At 47.5% G+C, this 19,635-nt stretch overlaps 2 protein-coding genes across 5 annotated transcripts in view; one reads left to right on the forward strand and one right to left on the reverse strand.

Annotated features, from left to right (window-relative positions):
- Positions 1–8,586, reverse strand: part of Nrl (neural retina leucine zipper) — a 26,436-nt gene extending 17,850 nt beyond the window's left edge. For both annotated transcript variants that reach the window (XM_070025675.1, XM_070025665.1), the window contains exon 1: positions 8,399–8,586. The gene's annotated coding sequence lies outside the window, so the exon portion shown is untranslated. The remainder of the gene's footprint in view (positions 1–8,398) is intronic.
- Pck2 (phosphoenolpyruvate carboxykinase 2, mitochondrial) lies at positions 8,086–17,817 on the forward strand. 3 transcript variants are annotated; one of them, XM_070025644.1, is made up of 10 exons: positions 8,086–8,203; positions 11,191–11,436; positions 11,875–12,059; positions 12,146–12,349; positions 12,689–12,876; positions 13,157–13,319; positions 13,539–13,757; positions 16,180–16,317; positions 16,595–16,690; positions 17,166–17,817. In XM_070025644.1, the coding sequence occupies exons 1-10, from the start codon at positions 8,175–8,177 to the stop codon at positions 17,618–17,620; spliced, it is 1,923 nt and encodes a 640-aa protein (XP_069881745.1). In that variant the 5' UTR covers positions 8,086–8,174; the 3' UTR covers positions 17,621–17,817. The 3 variants fall into 3 exon arrangements, with proteins under 3 accessions (XP_069881745.1, XP_069881736.1, XP_069881755.1); XM_070025635.1 differs by having other exon boundaries at positions 8,088–8,203; positions 11,188–11,436; XM_070025654.1 differs by lacking the exon at positions 8,086–8,203 and adding an exon at positions 8,539–8,608 and having other exon boundaries at positions 11,188–11,436.
- The last annotated feature ends 1,818 nt before the right edge of the window (positions 17,818–19,635 follow it).

A 19,635-nucleotide genomic window follows, 5' to 3' on the forward strand; every position in this document is an offset into this window, starting at 1 on the left:
TCCACTCCAATTATGCGAAGGTTAAATTTTTTAGCATTATCTGCTTGCTCTTGAATATCCCTTTGGTTTAATTTGAGTAATTTTTCCATATCTGTCACTTTTTGGTCCAGTTGGTGTATTCTGTCTTCTGTATCTGACACTCGACCTTCCATTTCATTCACTCTGTTGACAGTGGCTTCTATTGTGGTTTGCATGGAGGAAATGGATCCCTTTATGGATTCAATGTTGGTTCTCAGAGTACTGATCTCACCTCTCAATGAGGTATGCATTACCTCTAATTTGGCGTTTATCTCACTTCTTATTGAGGTTTGTGCAGCTTCTATTTTTGCATGCATCTCTTGTTTGATACCCTGTATCTCTTTGGATAGTTCATCCTTGTGCTCTTTCAATTTCTGATAAATTTCTCGCTTTATTTCTTGAGTCATTGCCTCCAGCAACCCTTGGAAGTAGCCTTTGTCTTCCATTCCTGCTTTGCTCCCACTGGGGCTCTCCCCTGTGTGGCTGCTGGCTTTTGGGGTGAGCTTGCTGTCCTGGGTGGTAGTAAACCTTGTGATTTTTCTCTGTGATTTTCGCATGGAGGTTCAGGAGACTGCTCTTCAATTTTGTTTTGGTGTGTCTGTCTTTGCTTGGTTGCTGATTCTGTATTGGTAGAGAGAGTCTGTGCCTGATCTGGGTTCTGTTGGGAGCCTATTTCCAGCTGCTATTCTGACTTACTTAGGATTCTCAGCTCTCTGCTGTAGATTGCTGACAGTTCCTGCCTTTGGAAGGGTTGAGCAGCCTAGACTGCTTGTGTTTGCTCCTACGGGTGCTCTTGTGAAGAACAGATGCTCTGGATGCACTCTCCCAAATGCTGGAGTCTGCTATGGGCTCCTGATGTGTTTTTGTTTATTTGTTTTGGGCTGGTTGTGGGCTTGAACTCTAGGTTTGGGTGCTGTCCCTCAGCTTTTTCAGCTCAAGGCTGGCACCCTACCGTTTGAGCCACAGCACCACTTCTGACCCTTTTTGCTTTTGTGATGCTGAGGAATCAGATGCAGGGCCTCATACATCCAAGACTATCACTCTATTGCTGAGCCGCCTTAACAGTCTGAGCTCCTGCTTACTATCAGGTGCTGGCAGCCTGTGTTGCCCAATTCCCAGTCTAGGGTATATGGGTGGAGTTTTGGTGGGGTTTGGGCTTCTCTTGTCCTGGGCCTCCAGGTCTTTTGTTGTCACAGGCGTGCTTCCCGGGGGAGTGTTGTTTCCTGGTTTTCTCCCCTCTGTTGAGGCGTATGCTCAGCTTTTTACTTCAATTGGGAGGAGTTGGTTGTGTTGTTCAGGCGCCGGATCCCCGGGCTTGGTTCCGGCCCCAGCCTGGAGCGCGCTTGTTAGGCCTGTGCTGATGTGTATACCCCCTAGGTTATACAGCCTGGGGGACACAGTTCAAATTTCTTCTACTGTTGGTAGTCTTGACCCAGGGGCGCTGTTCCTGGCTTGGGCATTTAAGCTCCCTTCCAGGGGTGCTCTTGCTCTAGCCTGGCCAGCTGAGTGTGCTCCACGGGCTGGTGGAGCTCTCAAACAGTTCCCAGTTTTAGTGGGTCCTGTGGTCCGGGTGCTGGGGTAGGGAGTCTAGGTCAGGGTCTGGGGATTCCCTCCAGCTCTGGTCTCCCTTGAGGGATACACTTCCCCTGTGGGGTACTCACCCTGGAGCTGGTTGTTTCTGTGTGGTGTAGGTCGTCAGTTGTTGTTGCAATCCGGGCTGGGTTGGGCGGTGGTGGCTCTGTGTGATTCTTTTCTGTCTCTGCCTCTGTCGAAGCTGTTGGGTCAAGAGTGTCCACGCTCAGGCAGCTTCTTCTCGGTACCTCTGGGGCCCAAGTGACCCCGCCGGGTTGTTGCGATCGTGATCGGGCGGGCGGGTGGTCTGCAGACAGGACCCTTTGTCGCGCAGAGCCGCTTTGGCGTGGAGAGTGCTGGATCGTTGCGATCGCGATCAGGCGGGCCGGGTGGTCTGCCGCAGGTCCTTTTGTCACTCTGCTGATGCCGAGCGGCTTTGGCGGGATGGAGCCTCTCTGCTCGGGTGGAGAGTGAGGGGTGGGGGTGGGATCCTCGTGGAGACTCCCGGCTGGTAGGTTTCTCTGTTCCTGGCGATCTGCTGTTCTGCAAACCAGTACCTGATGTTCTGAAAGTGGCCCCCTGTGTCTCTGCTGTTTCTCTGGGGTTCCCACAGCCCCCGCCGGGCCGGCTGGCCGGCGGCTTGGCGCGCTGCCGCGCGGCCAGTAAAGGTTGGGGGAGGGGTCTTCGCTTTTCTCTGTTTTGAAATTCTTTTCCTCTTTCTTTTTTGTTATTCTCCGCCTCTGGTTTTTCTCTGAGTGTTCGTCTTTTTGTTGTTGTCGGTCTCTTGGGGAGATTAAGCGTTGGAACTCGAACTCTCTTTTTGGTTGGAGAGCGCTGTGGCGTTTCCCTACTGCCCCGTCGCCATCTTGGTCCCCCCTCCTCGTGGACTTTTCTTTAATCCACAATCCTCATATTTCTGCATCCGGACTAGCTAGATTATAGGTGTGAGCCACTGGCACTTTCAAGTGGGATTGAAGAGAGGGAGAAGCCGGGCTGGAGAGAGGGAAAAGATGAATTGTATTGCAGGTGCTAGCAGCTAATTCCAGAGCTGTGGAGCTAGGATGAACCTTCAGAATCATCACATATTTAAATAAGAGGATGGATTCTACACCTCTGTAACAACCAGTTATAGACATACATTGCGCTTGAGCACACATTGCTTGTGCCAGTAGTACTTCTGGTCAACCATAGTCCCAAAGTATTAAATGGTAACTTCCAAAGCTGTTCACCTGTAATCCTAATTATTCAGGAGGCTGAGATTGGAGGATTGAGGCTTGAAGCCAGGCTGGCTTCAAATCCATGAGATTCTTATCTCAAAATTAACCACCAGAAAGACAGCAGTGGAGCTGTGGCTCAAGTCGTAGAGCATCAGCCTTGAGCTAAAAGCCTAAGGGACAAAGAACAGGCCCTCAGTTCAAACCCTAGTAATGGCACACACACACACACACACACACACACACACACACACACACACACACACACACACACACACATGGTAAATTCCATCCAGGAAATGGAAACAAAAGGCTTTTGTTTTTTTTTCTTTTGTTTTGTCTTGTCCATTTATCTGTCTTTGGGAGGGCAAGGAGGATACAGAAATGGAGGGACAAGACAAAGAATGAACAAATGCAGGAGTGGTATTCACCAGCCCCTATGTTGAAAATGAACTATACAACTTGTATATGGGGACTGGAGGAAAAAAATGGGAGAGAACAAGGGAAGGAATGACATTGTCAAAAAAAGAAGTATACTCATTACCTGAGCTATGTAACTGTAACCCCTCTATATATTACCTTTGTAATAACAATAAAAGAAGAAACTTCACAAAAGGTAAATTCCAGAAATAAATCACTCATAATTTAAAAATTCATGCGATTCTTAGTAATATGATGAAATCTCACACTTTCATGCCCTGCTCATTAGTCATCCTGTAGGCCTCTGCATCCACACTGTACATACACCTGCCCATTAGTCACTTAGTAGCCATCTCAGCAGACCTATGGTGGTATTGCAGTACTTGTGTTTATGTAACTCTTATTTTACCTAATAATGGCTACAAAGTATAAGGGTAGTAATGTTGGCAGATGATTATTCTGACCTATCATCAGAAGATCAATAGTAGCTTAGTGTTACATCAGTGTCTCACTTTCCCTTATTTCCATTATCACAAGAAGGGAAAGTACAATACAATGAGATACTTTGAGGGCTGGGAAGGTGGCTCAGTGGTAGAGCGCTTGCCTTGCATGCATGAGGCCCTGGGTTCGATTCCTCAGCACCACATAAACAAAAAGAAAAAAGCCAGAAGTGGCGCTGTGGCTCAAGTGGTAGAGCACTAGCCTTGAGCTGAAGAGCTGAGGGACAGCGGCCAGGCCCAGAGTTCAGGCCCCACAACTGGACCAAAAACAAAAAACAAAAAACAATGAGATACTTTGAGAGAGCTGATATTTATGTAATTTTTATTACAACATATTGTTAGTTACTTTATAATTGTTGTTATTGTTATTCATCTCTTACTATGCCTAATTTACAAATTAAACTTTATCTTAGATATGTATGTATAGGAAAAAGTTCATTTCTGTACAGCTTGGTACTAATCCCCAGTTTCAAGTATTCAGTGAGAGTCTTGGGATGTACCTCCTCACCAGTAGGTTCATGTCAGCTTCTAAGACAATGGAGCAACTCATTCCTAAAGATGGGATCAGGCACTGCCCACGGGGTCCACTGCAAGGGGTCTGTGAGACGTGAAAAACACCAAAAGGTCTCTAGGAAAGAGAAACTGCAGGCCAAGGAAGTGCTTATCACACCCTGCCCCCTGGTGGTACTCACTGGACACTTGGCTAACTGATGGACCAGGCTGGATATTGGGAAAGGAACAAGAATGTGGTAAATAAGAGGGAATCAGCAATGCAAATCCTGTCAGGATCCTCTGGTTCAATTTGCCTAAAGTTAAGAGGGAAATAAGGTTGGAAAAGATTCAGAAATGTGAGACTCATTCATTCTTCAATTCCACCACCACTTTATCAAGTGCCTATGATAGGCCAGATATGGCTAGGTCAGACAAAATATAAACAAAACTAAAATATTTGGGGTGGGGTGGGGGGATGGCTGGGAAGGGGTGGGAAGGGGAAACAAAGGAGGAGGCAACAATGCTTGATAAGAAATGTACTCATTATCTTGCCCATGTAATTGTAACCCCTCTGTACAGTATTTTCACAATAAAAAATAAATTAAAAAAAAACTAAAATATTGTTCTTGTAGGAGAAAAAAAAGGTAAACAAGGGGTGGGAGGTGAGGAGTGTGGGGAGGAGCCAGATTACCTAAGACATTGCATGTCCAGTGATAAGAAGCCTTTTAAGGCTTGTAAGCTTAATAGTGTTAGAAAGTTTGGGGGGCTTTTTTTGGGGGGGTGGTCCGGTCGTGGAGCCTGAACTCTGGGCCTGGGCGCTGTCCCTCAGCTCTTTAGCTCAAGGCTAGCACTCTACCACTTGAGCCACAGCGTCACTTCCAGCTTTTTTCTTTTTGCTTCTGTGGTGCTGAGGAATCGAACCCAGGGCCTCATGCATGCAAGGCAAGTGCTCTACCACTGAGCCACCTTCCCAGCCCCTAGAAAGTATTTTTTAAGGATAAATCAAGAGAACAAAATTGCAGTGGGGTAAGATGGGGAACTGGGTAAAAATACTCAAAGAATCAGATTTTATTTCTCTTACTGACCAGATGTGCCTGGAGCAAATAGTATAATCTCTCTAAGCCAGGGTCTATTTCTATAAAATAGAGTTGTGAAGCTGAATGAGATCATGCATGCAAAGAAGCTGGCACAGGGCCTAGCCATGCCATAAATGTATTCTTCTCTTTTAACTCTCCAAAGTGAGCAAATATGCACAGTGGGTGGAGAATGGCTTAGTAAAGGGAGAAGAGGTGGTGTTTGACAGACAGGAGGACAAGAAGTGCCCTGGAAGGTAAGAGTTAAGCCTTAGATCAGGCATGGGGATAGACATGATTTGAGAGATGAGTACACATTCAAAGTTCCGGGTATCTCATTAACTATGGAGGATGAGAAAACAATAGTCTAGACTGATTAAACTTGTCTTGGAATAACTGGTTACATAGTGATACCATTTATTGACATAGTGAACCATGAAAGTGTTGGGTGCTGGTGGCTCAGACCTGTAATTCTAGCTATCCAGGAGATCTGAGGATTGCAGTTCAAAGCTAGCCTGGGCAGAAAAGTTTGTGAGACTTTTATCTCCAATTAACTAGAAAAAAAAAAAAAAGCTATAAGTAGAGGCATGTGGGTCAAGTGGTAGAGTAGCAGCCTTGGGTGGGAACAATCTAAGTAAGAGCCCCAGGCCCTAAGTTCAAGTTTCAATATGGGCACCAAAAACAAAACCATGATAGGAGCAAGTGCAGAATTACAGACAAAATAATGACCTTCAGAAGGCCAACCATGTGCCATTATGTGCATGCCTTTAAGCCTAAAGAGTGGCCAAGAGGCAATGGTTTGCGGTAGAATGGGCGAGAACAGAGGATGGATGCAGTGCCTAGCTGGGAGAGGTCCAAATACATATAGGCAGTTGAGTGAAGGCTGAAGCCTAGATGGGAAGAATTGGAGACCCACTTCACGCCCACAGATGGAGGCCAGCTCTCTTGACACTATGTTACAGCACAGAACTCTGAAAATTGTGAGAATCAAAATAATTTCTATGTCAGAACAATGAAAGCTGTTGAAGGGGGGGGGTGGAAATAAGGGAAAGTGATAGAGGAGATTGAGTTTGCTCAATATATGCATGTATGAAAATGTCCTCATGAAACCCCTTTGTACAATTAATGTATGCTAATAAGAAATGAAAATTTGGGGGCTGGGAAGGTGGCTCAGTGGTAGAGCACTTGCCTTGCATGCATGAGGCCCTGGGTTCAATTCCTCAGCACCACATAAACAAAAAGAAAAAAAGCCGGAAGTGGCGTTGTGGCTCAAGTGGTAGAGTGCTAGCCTTGACCTGAAGAGCTGAGGGACAGCATCCAGGCCCAGAGTTCAGACCCCACGACTGGACCCAAAAAAAAAAATTTACAAAAAAGGAAAGGAAAATTTTGAAAGAATGAAAAGATTATTTTTATTCTAAGTGACAGAAACCCACTTAAAATTAGCTTGAGGAAGAGAAGAAACTTATCAATTCCTCTAACTTAATTCAGGAACCTATTGCACTCCGTGGGTCTGCTCTGTCTCAGGTAAGTTTCTGCTTTGGAATGACCAACAGACACCAGAAGCTTCAGGCCTATACTCTACCAGCTCAGCAAACCTAGCAAGAAAAAAAGCTCATTTCTTCAGATGCCAGAAAAAGAAAAGTTTCCAGATGAAAAATCTGTTGCCCTTGGGGCTGGGAAGGTGGCTCAGTGGTAGAGCGTTTGCCTTGCATGCCTGAGGCCCTGGGTTCGACTCCTCAGCACCACATAAACAAAAAGAAAAAAGCCAGAAGTGGCGCTGTGGTAGAGTGCTAGCCTTGAGGTGAAGAGCTGAGGAACAGCGCCCAGACCCAGAGTTCATGCCCCACGACTGGACCCCAAAAAAAAAATCTGTTGCCCATCCCTGAACATACTTCATTGTTGTGGCCAGCATGAGGAACACACAAACTGGCTAAGGTAACAGCCTACCCCCAAGGGGAGTGAGGTCAGATCCACATGGCCTCACAGATTCAGATGTTTTCCTAAAGAAAAACCAGAAACTGGAGAGCGTGTGGAACAGATGCCCACCATATCAAATTGCATGTCATCTGGGGTCCAGATATCTAGAGACACCACTTGAGAAATTTCCTGAGAGCTTTATGACAGTGGCTGGGTAAGGAAGAATGAGTTCCCCAGGGGGAATAGAGAGAATGACCAAATCAGAGGTCAAGGAACAGTCCTTGGGTGGAGAGACTTCACCAATTTCTTGGTAAGAGAGAAGAGCACCCTGAGTAGGAGGGAAACAAGCAAAGTTTTTAGGAGTAGGAGATTAAAGGGACTTTCCTTTTGGGACCCTTGGAAACCAAAAAGCCTGGGGCTGGGAGTGTCCAGTCCTCAGGAAGATCTAAAAAGGAAAATGCCATTTCTCGACCTTCTAGATGTATAGGCTCAGAGAGCTCCCGCCCTTGGCCTCGCCCCTCTTTTCTAGCTTGTTTGCCACTCAGTGTCTCTCTTTCGTAGCCATCCATTTTCCCAGGAGCAAGAGCTCTTGAAGTTACATCAGGAGCAGGGTGGCGTGGCAGGCGGAGGGGCGGGGTCTCGGTGTGGGCGTGTCTGTGGGCGGGCCCTGGGTGGACCCAGGCCTCCAATGGGAGCGGTGGGCTTTGCGGTACCAAGTAGCGCCGGGGCAGCGGCTAAGCAGACCTGGGCCGGGGAGCCCGACCCTGGGGATCTGTGGAGCCTACCAGCGGGGCGGAGAAAAGCGGCTAGGTTCCGCCCCGTGCCTGCCCGCCTGTGTTTTAAGCGCCTCCCGCCCCGCCTCCGCTCCCGCTCGCTTAGCCGCACTCCCTCCTTCCCCCGCCCGCCCTCCTTATCTCCCCGACTCCGCTGGGTTCCTGTGGCCACCCTGCAGCCCCCACCCAGGTGCCATGGCTGCTGTGTACCGCCCCGGCCTGCGGTGAGTGTCCCCCAGCCCGGGGCCCACCCGCACGTCCCGCCGTGCTCTTCCCTTTGGGGTTGCATCCCCGGAGGAGGCCGGCGGGGTGACTGATGCTCGGTCCCGACCCCAGGGGTGCTGAGTGCCTCCCGAGTCCGTCACCCTGGGTCTCCTCGTTTCCACCCGCCCCTACACCTCCCTCCCTTGCTGGCTTGCCTGCCCGCGCGGTCTCCATCTGCCGCTCAGAACTTCCTCCCCCCTTCTTGCTCGGCCTTGTGTCTCCAAATATGCCCCGGTCCTTCTTCCGGGCCCCTGTTGGGCTCCCAGTTGGCTCCCCCAAGGCTAATGAGGAGCTGTGGGGTCGTGGGGCCAGAGGGCATGGAGTCTCTGGGGCCTGAGTTCAGAGCTCCCTCAAGAAGGTGGAAGGTAAACATCCTTTCCCCGCCTCCCCCAACTGGAACCTGGCGGGAAGCCCAGGGCAGCCGGAGGGACCGGGCCCCGGGAGGGAGGGGAGCAAGATGGAAGGGGGGGAAGGGGAAGGGCGAGGGACTAGAGGACCAAGTGGCAGTCTTTTCTATCCGGCAGGCTTCTTCCGATCTAGGCCTGGAGCTCAGCTCAGTCTCCTCTGTTATCTCTGTAGCCCCCCGCTTCTCCTCTGCTTTTGTTCCAGTGTCGGATCTGACCCCCATTATCTCTCCCACCTAATAGCCCAGGGGAATGGTCTCTTGAAGATAGGGAGAGGGTCTTAGGAAGACCAGAGGAGGATGTGGGGGCTTCACAAGAGATAACCACAGCCAGCTTCCAAGTGAAGAAAAGCTCTCAAGACTCTGCCTTTTAAATTAATGCACAGAGAAAACTCCGGAGCCCTTGTTGGGATAGAGTGGGCATCTATCCTGCCCCGATGGCTGGAAACCACCCCAGTCAGGCCACCCTCCCACATCCATTACCTACACCTTCCCCCTCCCTTCCCCGAGCTTACATATAACCTCTGATCTGATGAGTTTCCTCCAGTCTGATGTTGCATCCTGCCACCAACCTAGCTCTCTAGACACGTGGCTTCAGGAAAGAGAGACAGGGGATGCACAGGCTTGTGCCATGCTATTGTATGCTGCTTGGGTGACTGGGAGGTGAGGCTTTGGTATTTGAAGAGGCTAACTTTTCTTAGCCTTTGCTCTCTGGGTCACTCTACAGGTGGAAGCCAATTAGAGCAGACCTTGTTTCTCTCTTCTAGGATGGTGATAGGATAAGCAATACAGGGACTCTTGGGAGTCATCAACCCCAACCAATGACACTCATTTTCAAATGGTCAACCTTTCACGTAGCTGAAAAATTCCTACCCAGTGGGAGCATTTTAGATAGTCATTGTTGACCCAAGTGGACAGCAACAGATCTGGTACCCCAATATCCAACCACCTATCTCTGTATGAGAAACTAATATAAAAACCTGGCACTGGAAGAGGATTGTACCATCACACAGGCTAGATTGTTTGCTTGAGGCTTTCACAGTCTTACAGCATTCACACTGGGAAAGAAAGATAAAAACAGCTGTTATTTTTTTAAAAACCTACTTGTGAATGGAAAATACATGGACAAAGCTTTAAACCAGACATGTGCAGCTCTCACTTGCACACAATTTCTTACCACTTGGGCCAGAGGGCACCTGATCATTTCTTTTCTTCTCTTTTCTTTTCTTTTTTTATTTTTTGGACTAAAATGTAAAAAATGAGGCTAGGTACTGATGGCTCACACCTGTAATCCCAGCTACTCAAGAGGCTGAGATCTGAGGATCGTGGATCAAGCCAGCCTGGGCAGGAAAGTCTGTAAGACTCTTACCTGTAAATAATTACTAAAAAGCCAAAAGTGGAGCTGTGGTTCAAATGGTAGAGTGCTAGCCAGCAGCACAAAAATAAATAAATATTAAAATTAAAAATGCACATGTGAAATACCATAGTGAAACCTCTTGCTACAATAAGAGGGGGGAGTTGGTTATAAGTGGGAGGAGGGAGAGAGAATATAGAGATGAATTATGGCATAAAGTACCTGTTTGTACTTTACATATATATGTGAAAATTGAACAATGTAACTTGTTGAAATTGTATTTTAAGGAGAGAAGAAGGGATGAAAGATGTAGAGATATTGCGTGTATGTATGGAAATGTCACAATAAAATCCCCTGTAGAACTAATTTATGCTAATAAACAATTGATAAATCAAATCACAAAAAAATGATCTAAAAATAAATATATCCCATAAATCTCATCTACTCGGGGCTAGAAGGGTGGCTCAGTGGTAGAGTGTAAGCATGAGGCCCTGGGTCCAATTTCGCAGCACCGCATAAGCAGAAAAACTGGAAGTGGTGCTGTGGTTCAAGTGGTAGAGTGCTAGCTTGAGCCGAAGAGCTGAGGGACAGTGCCCAGGCCCAGAGTTCAGGCCCCACAACCAACAACAACAACAACAACAAAAATCTCATCCACTCTAAACATACACCAGGCATAGGCTACACATGCAATAATATTATGCTTTTCTATAGCCAGGTATGTGCCTTTATGCTCACTGTCTATACTTACCCCTTGCTACCCAGGAAATAGGCATTTTATGCCTTAAAAAGGCCACAACCTGGGACTGGAATGTGGCTTAGCACTAGATTGCTCTCCAAGCATGTATGAAGCCCTTGGTTCAATTCCTCAGCACCAAATAAACAGAAAAAGCCAGAAGTGGCACTGTGGCTCAAATGGTAGAACACTAGCCTTGAGCACAGAGGGGCTCAGGGACAGCTCCTAGGCCCTGAATTCAAGCCCCAGGACCAGTCAAAAAAAAAAAAAAAATGCCACAAGCTGTATGTAATCTAAACCCTTCCACATGCCAACTCCAATCTGCTTTTCATGGGTCCTTGCACCCAGATATACTTTAACATGCCCCCCACAAACTTTCCATCTTCCCCTGCCAAACACTTGTGTACCCTCCATGACAGCTAGCTGGCTCATTGCCTCCCTCTTTCTTCTCTAGCAGGCTTAGCTGGCACAAGCTGAGCCCCTGGTGCTGGACAACATACCGCAGCCTCCAGAACCTGCATGTGCTTAGTGGAGATCTGGGCCAGCTCCCTGCTGGAGTTCGAGACTTTGTGGAGCGCAGCGCCCGTCTGTGCCAACCTGAGGGCATTCACATCTGTGATGGGACAGAGGCTGAGAACACTGCCATCCTGGCCTTGTTGGAACACCAGGGCCTTATCCGAAAGCTCCCCAAGTACAATAACTGGTAAGCCTTGAGCCCACACACCACTCAGTTGGGAGCCACTACTTGGACTGAGGTCAATTGGGTTCTTCATGACAAAATTACATATAATTAAACCATCCCAATAGGATGAACAAAAAAAGAGAGCTCAGGGGCAAACAGACTAAGGAACTGCAATTAGTTGATGTTTTCATACAGAATGAAGATGCTAATACAAATAAGAACCCTTGCTCTTCTTTTGTTTTCCTTTCTCCTTACCAAGTAGGGAGCATTTGCCAAGGACAGCCTTGGGGAATCACCTCTTAGACAGGACAAAGCCTAGAGGAAGGGAGGGAAATGTGATTGGATAGGAAAAAGTAAAGCCAGCAGAAGACATGAAGTCAAAGTTGGCCTTGGAAAGTGAGTTTGAGAATGAAAGAGACCTGCTGGGCACCATCTTCCTGACAATCCCCTCTCCCCCAGCTGGCTGGCCCGCACAGACCCCAAGGACGTGGCACGAGTAGAAAGCAAGACTGTGATTGTAACTCCTTCTCAGCGGGACACTGTGCCCCTCCCGGCTGGTGGGGCCCATGGACAACTGGGCAACTGGATGTCCCCAGCTGAATTCCAGCAAGCAGTGGATGAGAGGTTTCCGGGCTGCATGCAGGGTAACCAGGGCAGGGACCCAGAGGCAGGGGCACTGAAGGTATAACCAAGTTTGGAACTCTCCATCCAGGTGACTTTGCCTCCACAGGCCGAACCATGTACGTGCTTCCATTCAGCATGGGTCCAGTGGGCTCCCCGCTGTCCCGCATCGGGGTGCAGCTTACGGACTCAGCCTACGTAGTGGCAAGCATGCGTATTATGACCCGGTTGGGGATTCCTGTGCTTCAGACCCTGGGAGATGGGGATTTTGTCCAATGTCTACACTCTGTGGGTCAGCCCCTGACTGGCCAAGGTGAGCACCTTCCACAGCCAGGGGAAGACACAAAGACCTTCTACTCAGAGGGAACCCCAAATCCTACCAATCCATAGACCCTGAGAACCTGTCCCTATGAAATTCTAATCATTTAGACCCAAGGGGAAAATTCTAGGTTTTGAGTGAGACTGTGTTTGAAGAGCAGTTTGCACAGATTGAAAAAAACTCAGTCTCCATGTCCAATAATAGACATGAGAACCGATGGGTATTGAAGCTAGGAGCTTTGTCTCATCCAGCCAAAGCTTTGACCCTTCCAGCCCCTGACAGCCCCAATTCCTGATGTCACTGCCAGCAGCTCTATAACTCCATTGTCCCCAGGGGATCCAGAGAGCCAGTGGCCATGCAACCCAGAAAAAACCCTGATTGGCCACGTGCCAGACCAGCGGGAGATCGTCTCCTTCGGCAGCGGCTATGGTGGCAACTCCTTGCTTGGCAAGAAATGCTTTGCCCTACGGATCGCTTCTCGCCTGGCCAGGGATGAGGGCTGGCTGGCGGAGCACATGCTGGTGAGGCCTGGTGAGGAACTGGGCAGTTGTGGGAAACAGGCTAGAAGCAGGGCTTAGCCAGTCTGCCTCAGCCTTGCCTCCTTCCTACCACGTGCCAGACTGGTAGGTAGAGACTCTGCTAGAATGCCAGAAGCTTTGCCCCAGACTGATGAACACTGCTACCTCAGGCCTGGTGGCAGAGTGGTACACCTGTTTGGTGAATAAAAATTTCCCTCCTACTAGCTGTCCTTCCCCATGCAGATGATGACCTCTTCTTGGTCCTTCTGTCCCCAACGCACAGATTCTGGGCATCACTAACCCTGCAGGGAAAAAGCGTTATGTGGCAGCTGCCTTCCCCAGTGCCTGTGGCAAGACGAATCTGGCCATGATGCGGCCCACACTGCCAGGCTGGAAAGTCGAGTGCGTGGGGGATGACATCGCCTGGATGAGGTTTGACGATGAAGGTGAGGGGCCCTCAGATCACACTTTTGATCCTGGCTCCAGTGTTCCTAGTGGCCAATGTCAGTAAGAACCCTGCCCCATACCCAAGTAGCCTGGCCATCCCAGAGACAAAAGAACCTTTCCCTGTCAAAGCCAGGATCCAAGGAGGGGTAGGATTCCAAGGAAGGGGACCCAACTTTTCCTGGTTGGTCCTTCCTTTCTTTAATTTCTCATCCTGCCAGGTCGACTGCGGGCCATCAACCCAGAGAATGGTTTCTTTGGAGTGGCCCCTGGAACCTCTGCTACTACCAACCCTAACGCCATGGCCACAATCCAGAGCAACACTCTTTTCACCAATGTGGCTGAGACCAGTGACGGTGGTGTATACTGGGAAGGCATTGACCAGCCTCTTCCACCTGGCATCACTGTGACCTCCTGGCTGGGCAAACCCTGGAAACCAGGTATGTGGGATGAGGGATTTGTGACACAGGCTCCAGGGCTTAGTACCTAAGTACCTAAATGATGGAAAGAGCCTTCTCTACAACCCCTAGCCAATTTCTGGACCTTTGGAAGCCACAAGTTCTACTGATCATTGGTCTGAGTATTTTCATAATTACTTAACTTTCTGGTTTTTCCCACCAGTAGACAGGGGATTATTATAGTACTCTTCTCAAAGATTATTGGAGGAATAAATTAAATATACATTAAGGGGGGACTAGCATGATGTTGAACATAATAACATATGTTGATACATAATAATAACTATAAGTTGAAATTAGAAAAAAGGAAGAGGAGCCGAGCATCAGTGGCTCACACATATAATCCTAGCTACCCAGGAGGCTGAGATTTAAGGACCACAATTCAAAGCCAGCCCAGCAGGAAGGTCTGGCACTGTGGCGCAAGTAGTAGAGTGCTCACCTTGAGCTGAAGAGCTGAGGGACAGCACCCAGGTCCAGAGTTCAAGCCCCACGACCACCGATAAAAAAGAAAAAAAGGAAGAGGAAAGGCTATTTTGAAACTTGTTACTGTACTCAAAATACAATGGAGCCGGTGGTGGTGGCTCATGCCTGTTATCCTAGCTACTAACGAGTCAGAGATCTGAAGATGGTGGTTCAAAGCCAGCTGGGGCAGAAAAGAAACTCATCTCCAATAAACCAGCAGAAAGCCATAAGTGGTGGCTTAAGTGGTGGAGTGCCATCCTTGAGCCAAGTAAAAGCACCAGGCCCTGAGTTCAAGCCTGTACACACACACACACACACACACACACACACACACACACACACACACACACACACACACACACACACACACACACACACACACACACACACACACACACACACACACACACACACACACACACACCAATAGCATTTGACCCATTCGGAAAGCGCCTCTTCCTCTGTCTAACCCTCCTTTTGCTACATTGTCTCCCCATACATTATAGCCACTGCTAAAGACCAGTATTGTTATCCTCAACCTTTCCCTATCCCTCCAACACCAATATCCCAAATCTTCTTCCACACTGAATCAGACTAGTGTCTTTCTTACTCTTTCCCAGAAGCTATTTCTCAACTATGACATTCCTGAGGTGCCTTGGAGTCCTAGCCTTTCTCCAGCATTGCATTCTGGACCATCAACTGTGCCCAAAAATCTAGAAACCGAGGGGTGAAAACAAAGAAAGCATGGCAGGGGAGGGTGGCCTGTGGTCATTGAAGCTTGCATCTCTCCTCAGCTAATCACCTCCATTTTTTTCCTATTATTAAGCTCCTTACAACCTTCCTACCCAACTGAGAAATTTGAGAGACTTTAATCTTTCCTCACAGGCTAGTTCCCCAACCCTTTCATCATCTCAGAATTCAGAGGTATAACTAGGGCATCTTGGACCCAGCTTCAGTTTCCAGAGCAATAGATAACCTGTGCTAAGATCCTATGTTCAGAGCTAATGACAGATGACTCTTCTCTGAGATAGAAGGCAGGAGGTGGGGGTGAGGGTAGGAGTGTTGCCTCTGTACTCTCCCCATCCCTCGAACAGGCCAGTAACATCCATGTGCACATTCAGGGCACTTGAAAGCACTGGGTATTGTGGGCACCTAAGGTTATATTCCTGTTGGAGGACCTCAAGCCCTAACTACTATTCCACCAGGGTCAAAGTAGGCCCAGGGAAATCACTAAAACTATTTTCTTTAAAATCTATTCTTGCTGGGCACTAGTGGCATGCCTGTAATTCTAGCTACACAGGAGGCTGAGATCTGAGGAGCCCAGTTGGAAGCTATCCTGAGCAGGAACATCCATAAGACTTTTAACTCCAATCCACTACCAGAAAGCTATGGCTCAAGTGGTAGAGTGCCAGCCTTGAGTGAAAAAGCCAAGGGACAGTGCCCAGGGCCTGATTTAAAGCCCCAGACCAGTACAAAAAAGAAAAAGAAAGAAAGAAAGAAAAGAAACAAATTCCTGTTGGCATTTGCTGAGAGGAAATAGACCAATCTGCTGATGGAAAACTGATCCCTGGAAATACTGACCTGACACTCTCATTTTTTGCTTTAGATTTGAGAAATAATTGTGTAAGTAAAGTTTCTAAGGGAACTATTATAACCTTATGCCATAATCTTTCCCCTTTCCCATGACTCCCAGTTAATACCAAGTGCCTATAGTTTATATACACATTATCCTGCCAATTCCTTTCCCATTCTTTTTTTTTTTTTCTGGTAGCACCATTAGGATCCTGTCCTAATTCCTTTGTCCCTACTCCTTACTCTGTGAGGTTGTAGTAGCTAATGAGGAAAAAAATGTAAGAATTGTGTACACATGTGTGTTAAGGGTGGACATGACCTTGGAAGTAATGTATTTCCTCTGTATTTCCTTCTGTATTTCCTCTACCAGGTGACAAGGAGCCCTGTGCACATCCCAACTCTCGCTTTTGTGCCCCTGCTCACCAGTGCCCCATTATGGACCCAGCCTGGGAGGCCCCGGAGGGAGTCCCCATTGATGCTATAATCTTTGGAGGCCGTAGACCCAAAGGTAAAACAAAATGTGGGCTCTGTGCCTTCCTGGTAAAAGGTCTTGCTCTCTGTCGGGCCCATTGCTTTCCTATAGAAAGCTCAGGGAGCCTCAGCATAGATCTAGCTCGAGATATCTGTCTTCAGAGTTCTCCTCCTGGTGAATGCAAAATTTGGAGGAAACATGAGTTATGGAAACATCCTTAAGGGAGAGAGACTGAGAAGCAAGATCTTCAGAAGGGAAGGAATGAGGATCCAAAGGAAATGGCTGTATGTGACCCTGTTTGTTGGTATTCTAGGGGTACCTTTGGTATATGAGGCCTTCAACTGGCGTCATGGGGTGTTTGTGGGTAGTGCCATGCGCTCTGAGTCCACTGCAGCAGCTGAACACAAAGGTGAGCACACATTCCATTTCTCCCTTCCTGCAAAAGCCCACATCACCTGCTTTCTCCCTTTCTTCCTTTATTTTTTTTTGGGGGGGGTCAGTAGTGGGTCTTGAATTCAAGGCCTGGGCTCAACCACTTTGATCCACAGCTCCACTTCTGGTTTCCTGGTGGTTAATTGGAGATTTAGAGTCTCATAGCTTTTCCTACTCCAGCTGGCTTTGAACTTCAGTCTTTAGATCTCAGCCTCCTGAGTAGCCAGTATTACAGGTGTGGGCCACCAGCACCCCACCTTCCTCCCTTTCTGAAACAGACCTTCCTCTTGCCCATCCATGAAGTCTTCAGCTGCCCCACCCCCTTTCCTTCTCTTCACTTTCCCTAAGGATATTCCAGAGCTGAATTTTTCATAACTTCCTCCAACTGGATTCAGGGTACCCTACCCCCAGAAAGGAAGAAGATTCCTTACCCACCCTTCTCCCCGTCCTAGGGAAGGTCATCATGCACGACCCATTTGCCATGCGGCCCTTTTTCGGCTACAATTTTGGGCGCTACCTGGAACACTGGCTGAGCATGGAGGGACATAAGGGAGCCCAGCTGCCCCGCATCTTTCACGTCAACTGGTTCCGGCGTGATGAGGCCGGCTACTTCCTGTGGCCAGGCTTTGGGGAGAATGTTCGTGTGCTAGACTGGATCTGCAGGAGGTTAGAGGGGGAAGAGAGTGCCCAAGAGACACCTATTGGGCTGGTACCAAAGGAAGGAGCCCTAGACCTCAGTGGCCTCAAAGCCATAGACACCACTCAGCTGTTATCAGTCCCCAAGGACTTCTGGGAGCAGGAGGTTCGTGACATTCGCAGCTACCTGACAGAGCAGGTCAACCAAGATCTTCCCAAAGAGGTGTTGGGTGAGCTGGAGGCCCTGGAAAGGCGTGTGGGCAGAATGTGACCCAGGACTCCAAACTAGCAAGACAACACAGCACCTCCATCTGGAAGTAGATGGCTTCTAAGATCCTAGGAACCCCTAGACTTAGAAGAAATGTGGGCAACTTGTTATTAACTATAATATCTGAGTGCCATGAGACCAGGCCATAGTCCTTCCCCACAAACTGTTGAATAATAAGATATATCACTTATTTTATACAACATTTGTACTGTTTTCATTTCCCAACCATTATCACATGCTTTCCCAGTGATCTCACCAGAGGTCTTAAAAAGGTGGGAGCTTCAGCAGACAACTCAGTACAGTGCTAAAATGTGTGTGTGTGTATGTGTGTGTGTGTGCGCGCGCGCGCGTGTGCGTGTGTCTGTCTGTGTGCCTGTGTGTGTACCTGTGCCTGTACTGGGGCTTGAACTCAGGGCCTGGTGCTGTCCCTTAGCTTTTTCACTCAAGACAAGTGCTCTACCACTGGAGCCACAACTCTGCTTCTGGCTTTTTGCTCATTAACTGGAGATGAGTCTCTTGGATTTGTCTACCCAGGCTGGCTTTCAACTGGAATCCTCAGATCTCAGTCTCCTGAGATTGCAGGCATGAACCACTGGAATTCAGCTAGGGCTAACTCTCTTGATGTCTCATGCAGACATGCAGACGCTTCTACAATCCCATTCTCCAGTAAAAATGGTTCCATTTTTAGTTCTCAAGCCTGGTTTTCTTCTTTCCTAAGTGTGAGTCATACAGTGTTTTTGAAAACATACTCAGTATTAAGCCAAATAACATGGAGTTCAAGTTCTAGTACCAGTATTAAAAAAAAAAAGAACCATAAGTAGGAGGATCAAGGTCTAAGTTGACCTGGGCAAAACCACAAGATTCTGTTTAAAAAGTAACTGAAGTGAAAAGGGCTAGGAGCCTATAATCCTAACCACTCAGGAAGCTGAGATCTGAGGATGACAGTTTAAAGCCAGCCCAGGCTGGAAAGTTTTTAACAACTTAATAGTTTACTAATAAACTTAATAGTTAATTAAGCTAGATATAATATTATCTAATAGTATCCAATATAGGTTTATTAAACTATATCAAATATCATAGTTTATTAAGCTAGAGATAGCTTAATATATTATTACATATATTAGTATAATAGTTTATTAAGCTATATTCAATATAATAGTTTTTAAGTTATATCTAGCTTAATACATGTAGAGGGGATTGGAATGATGGAAGTGTAAAGCTGATCAAGATGAATTGTAGGGCTGGGAAGGTGGCTCAGTGGTAGAGCGCTTGCCTTGCATGCTCAAGGCCCTGGGTTCGATTCCTCAGCACCACATAAGCAAAAAGAAAAAAGCCGGAAGTGGAGCTGTGGCTCAAGTGGTAGAGCGCTAGCCTTGAGCTGAAGAGCTGAGGGACAGCGCCCAGGCCCAGAGTTCAGGCCCCACAACCGGACCCAAAAAAAAAAAAAAGATGAATTGTATATATAAATTGACATGTTGAAGCATGAAAACTTTGTATAATTACTTAAAATAGAAAAAAATAATTTAAATTAATATAAAATTTTAAAAATTATTTTAATGAGAACACTTTCTAAAAGGCTACCTGGAGATTACTCATCCTTCAGATCCTATTTCTTGTCCTCAGTAGGACTATGGTAAACACTAATTACTTCCTTGAGTAGTTTTTGAAGTAGATTCCTAGGCATTAAGTTTAGCCTTGACTGCTTTTCAAATTTCCAACAGCCCTATTCAAGTTCTGTCATAATGGTTGCAATACTTTCATAAAGGGGGCTGGGAAGGTGGCTCAGTGGTAGAGCGCTTGCCTTGCGTGCCTGAGGCCCTGGGTTCAATTCCTCAGCACCACATAAGCAAAAAGAAAAAAAAGCCGGAAGTGGCGCTGTAGCTCAGGTGGTAGAGCGCTAGCCTTGAGCTGAAGAGCTGAGGGATAGTGCCCAGGCCTAGAGTTCAGGCCCCACGACCAGACCCCCCCCAAAAAAAAATACTTTCATAAAGGAAAGTTCTCTTTTATCTTCTATTTCA

Source organism: Dipodomys merriami, unplaced genomic scaffold (genome assembly GCF_024711535.1).
Source record: "Dipodomys merriami isolate MVZ:Mamm:240054 unplaced genomic scaffold, mDipMer1.0.p SCAF_1, whole genome shotgun sequence".
Classification (NCBI taxonomy): Eukaryota; Metazoa; Chordata; class Mammalia; order Rodentia; family Heteromyidae; genus Dipodomys; species Dipodomys merriami.

Coding starts and splice junctions, on each gene's coding strand:
- Pck2 (XM_070025635.1), top strand. CDS start 8,175: ATGGCTGCTGTGTACCGCCCCGGCCTGCG. Junction 11,437..11,874: donor CTCCCCAAGTACAATAACTG/GTAAGCCTTGAG, acceptor CCTCTCCCCCAG/CTGGCTGGCCCGCACAGACC. Junction 12,877..13,156: donor GGCTGGCGGAGCACATGCTG/GTGAGGCCTGGT, acceptor CCCAACGCACAG/ATTCTGGGCATCACTAACCC.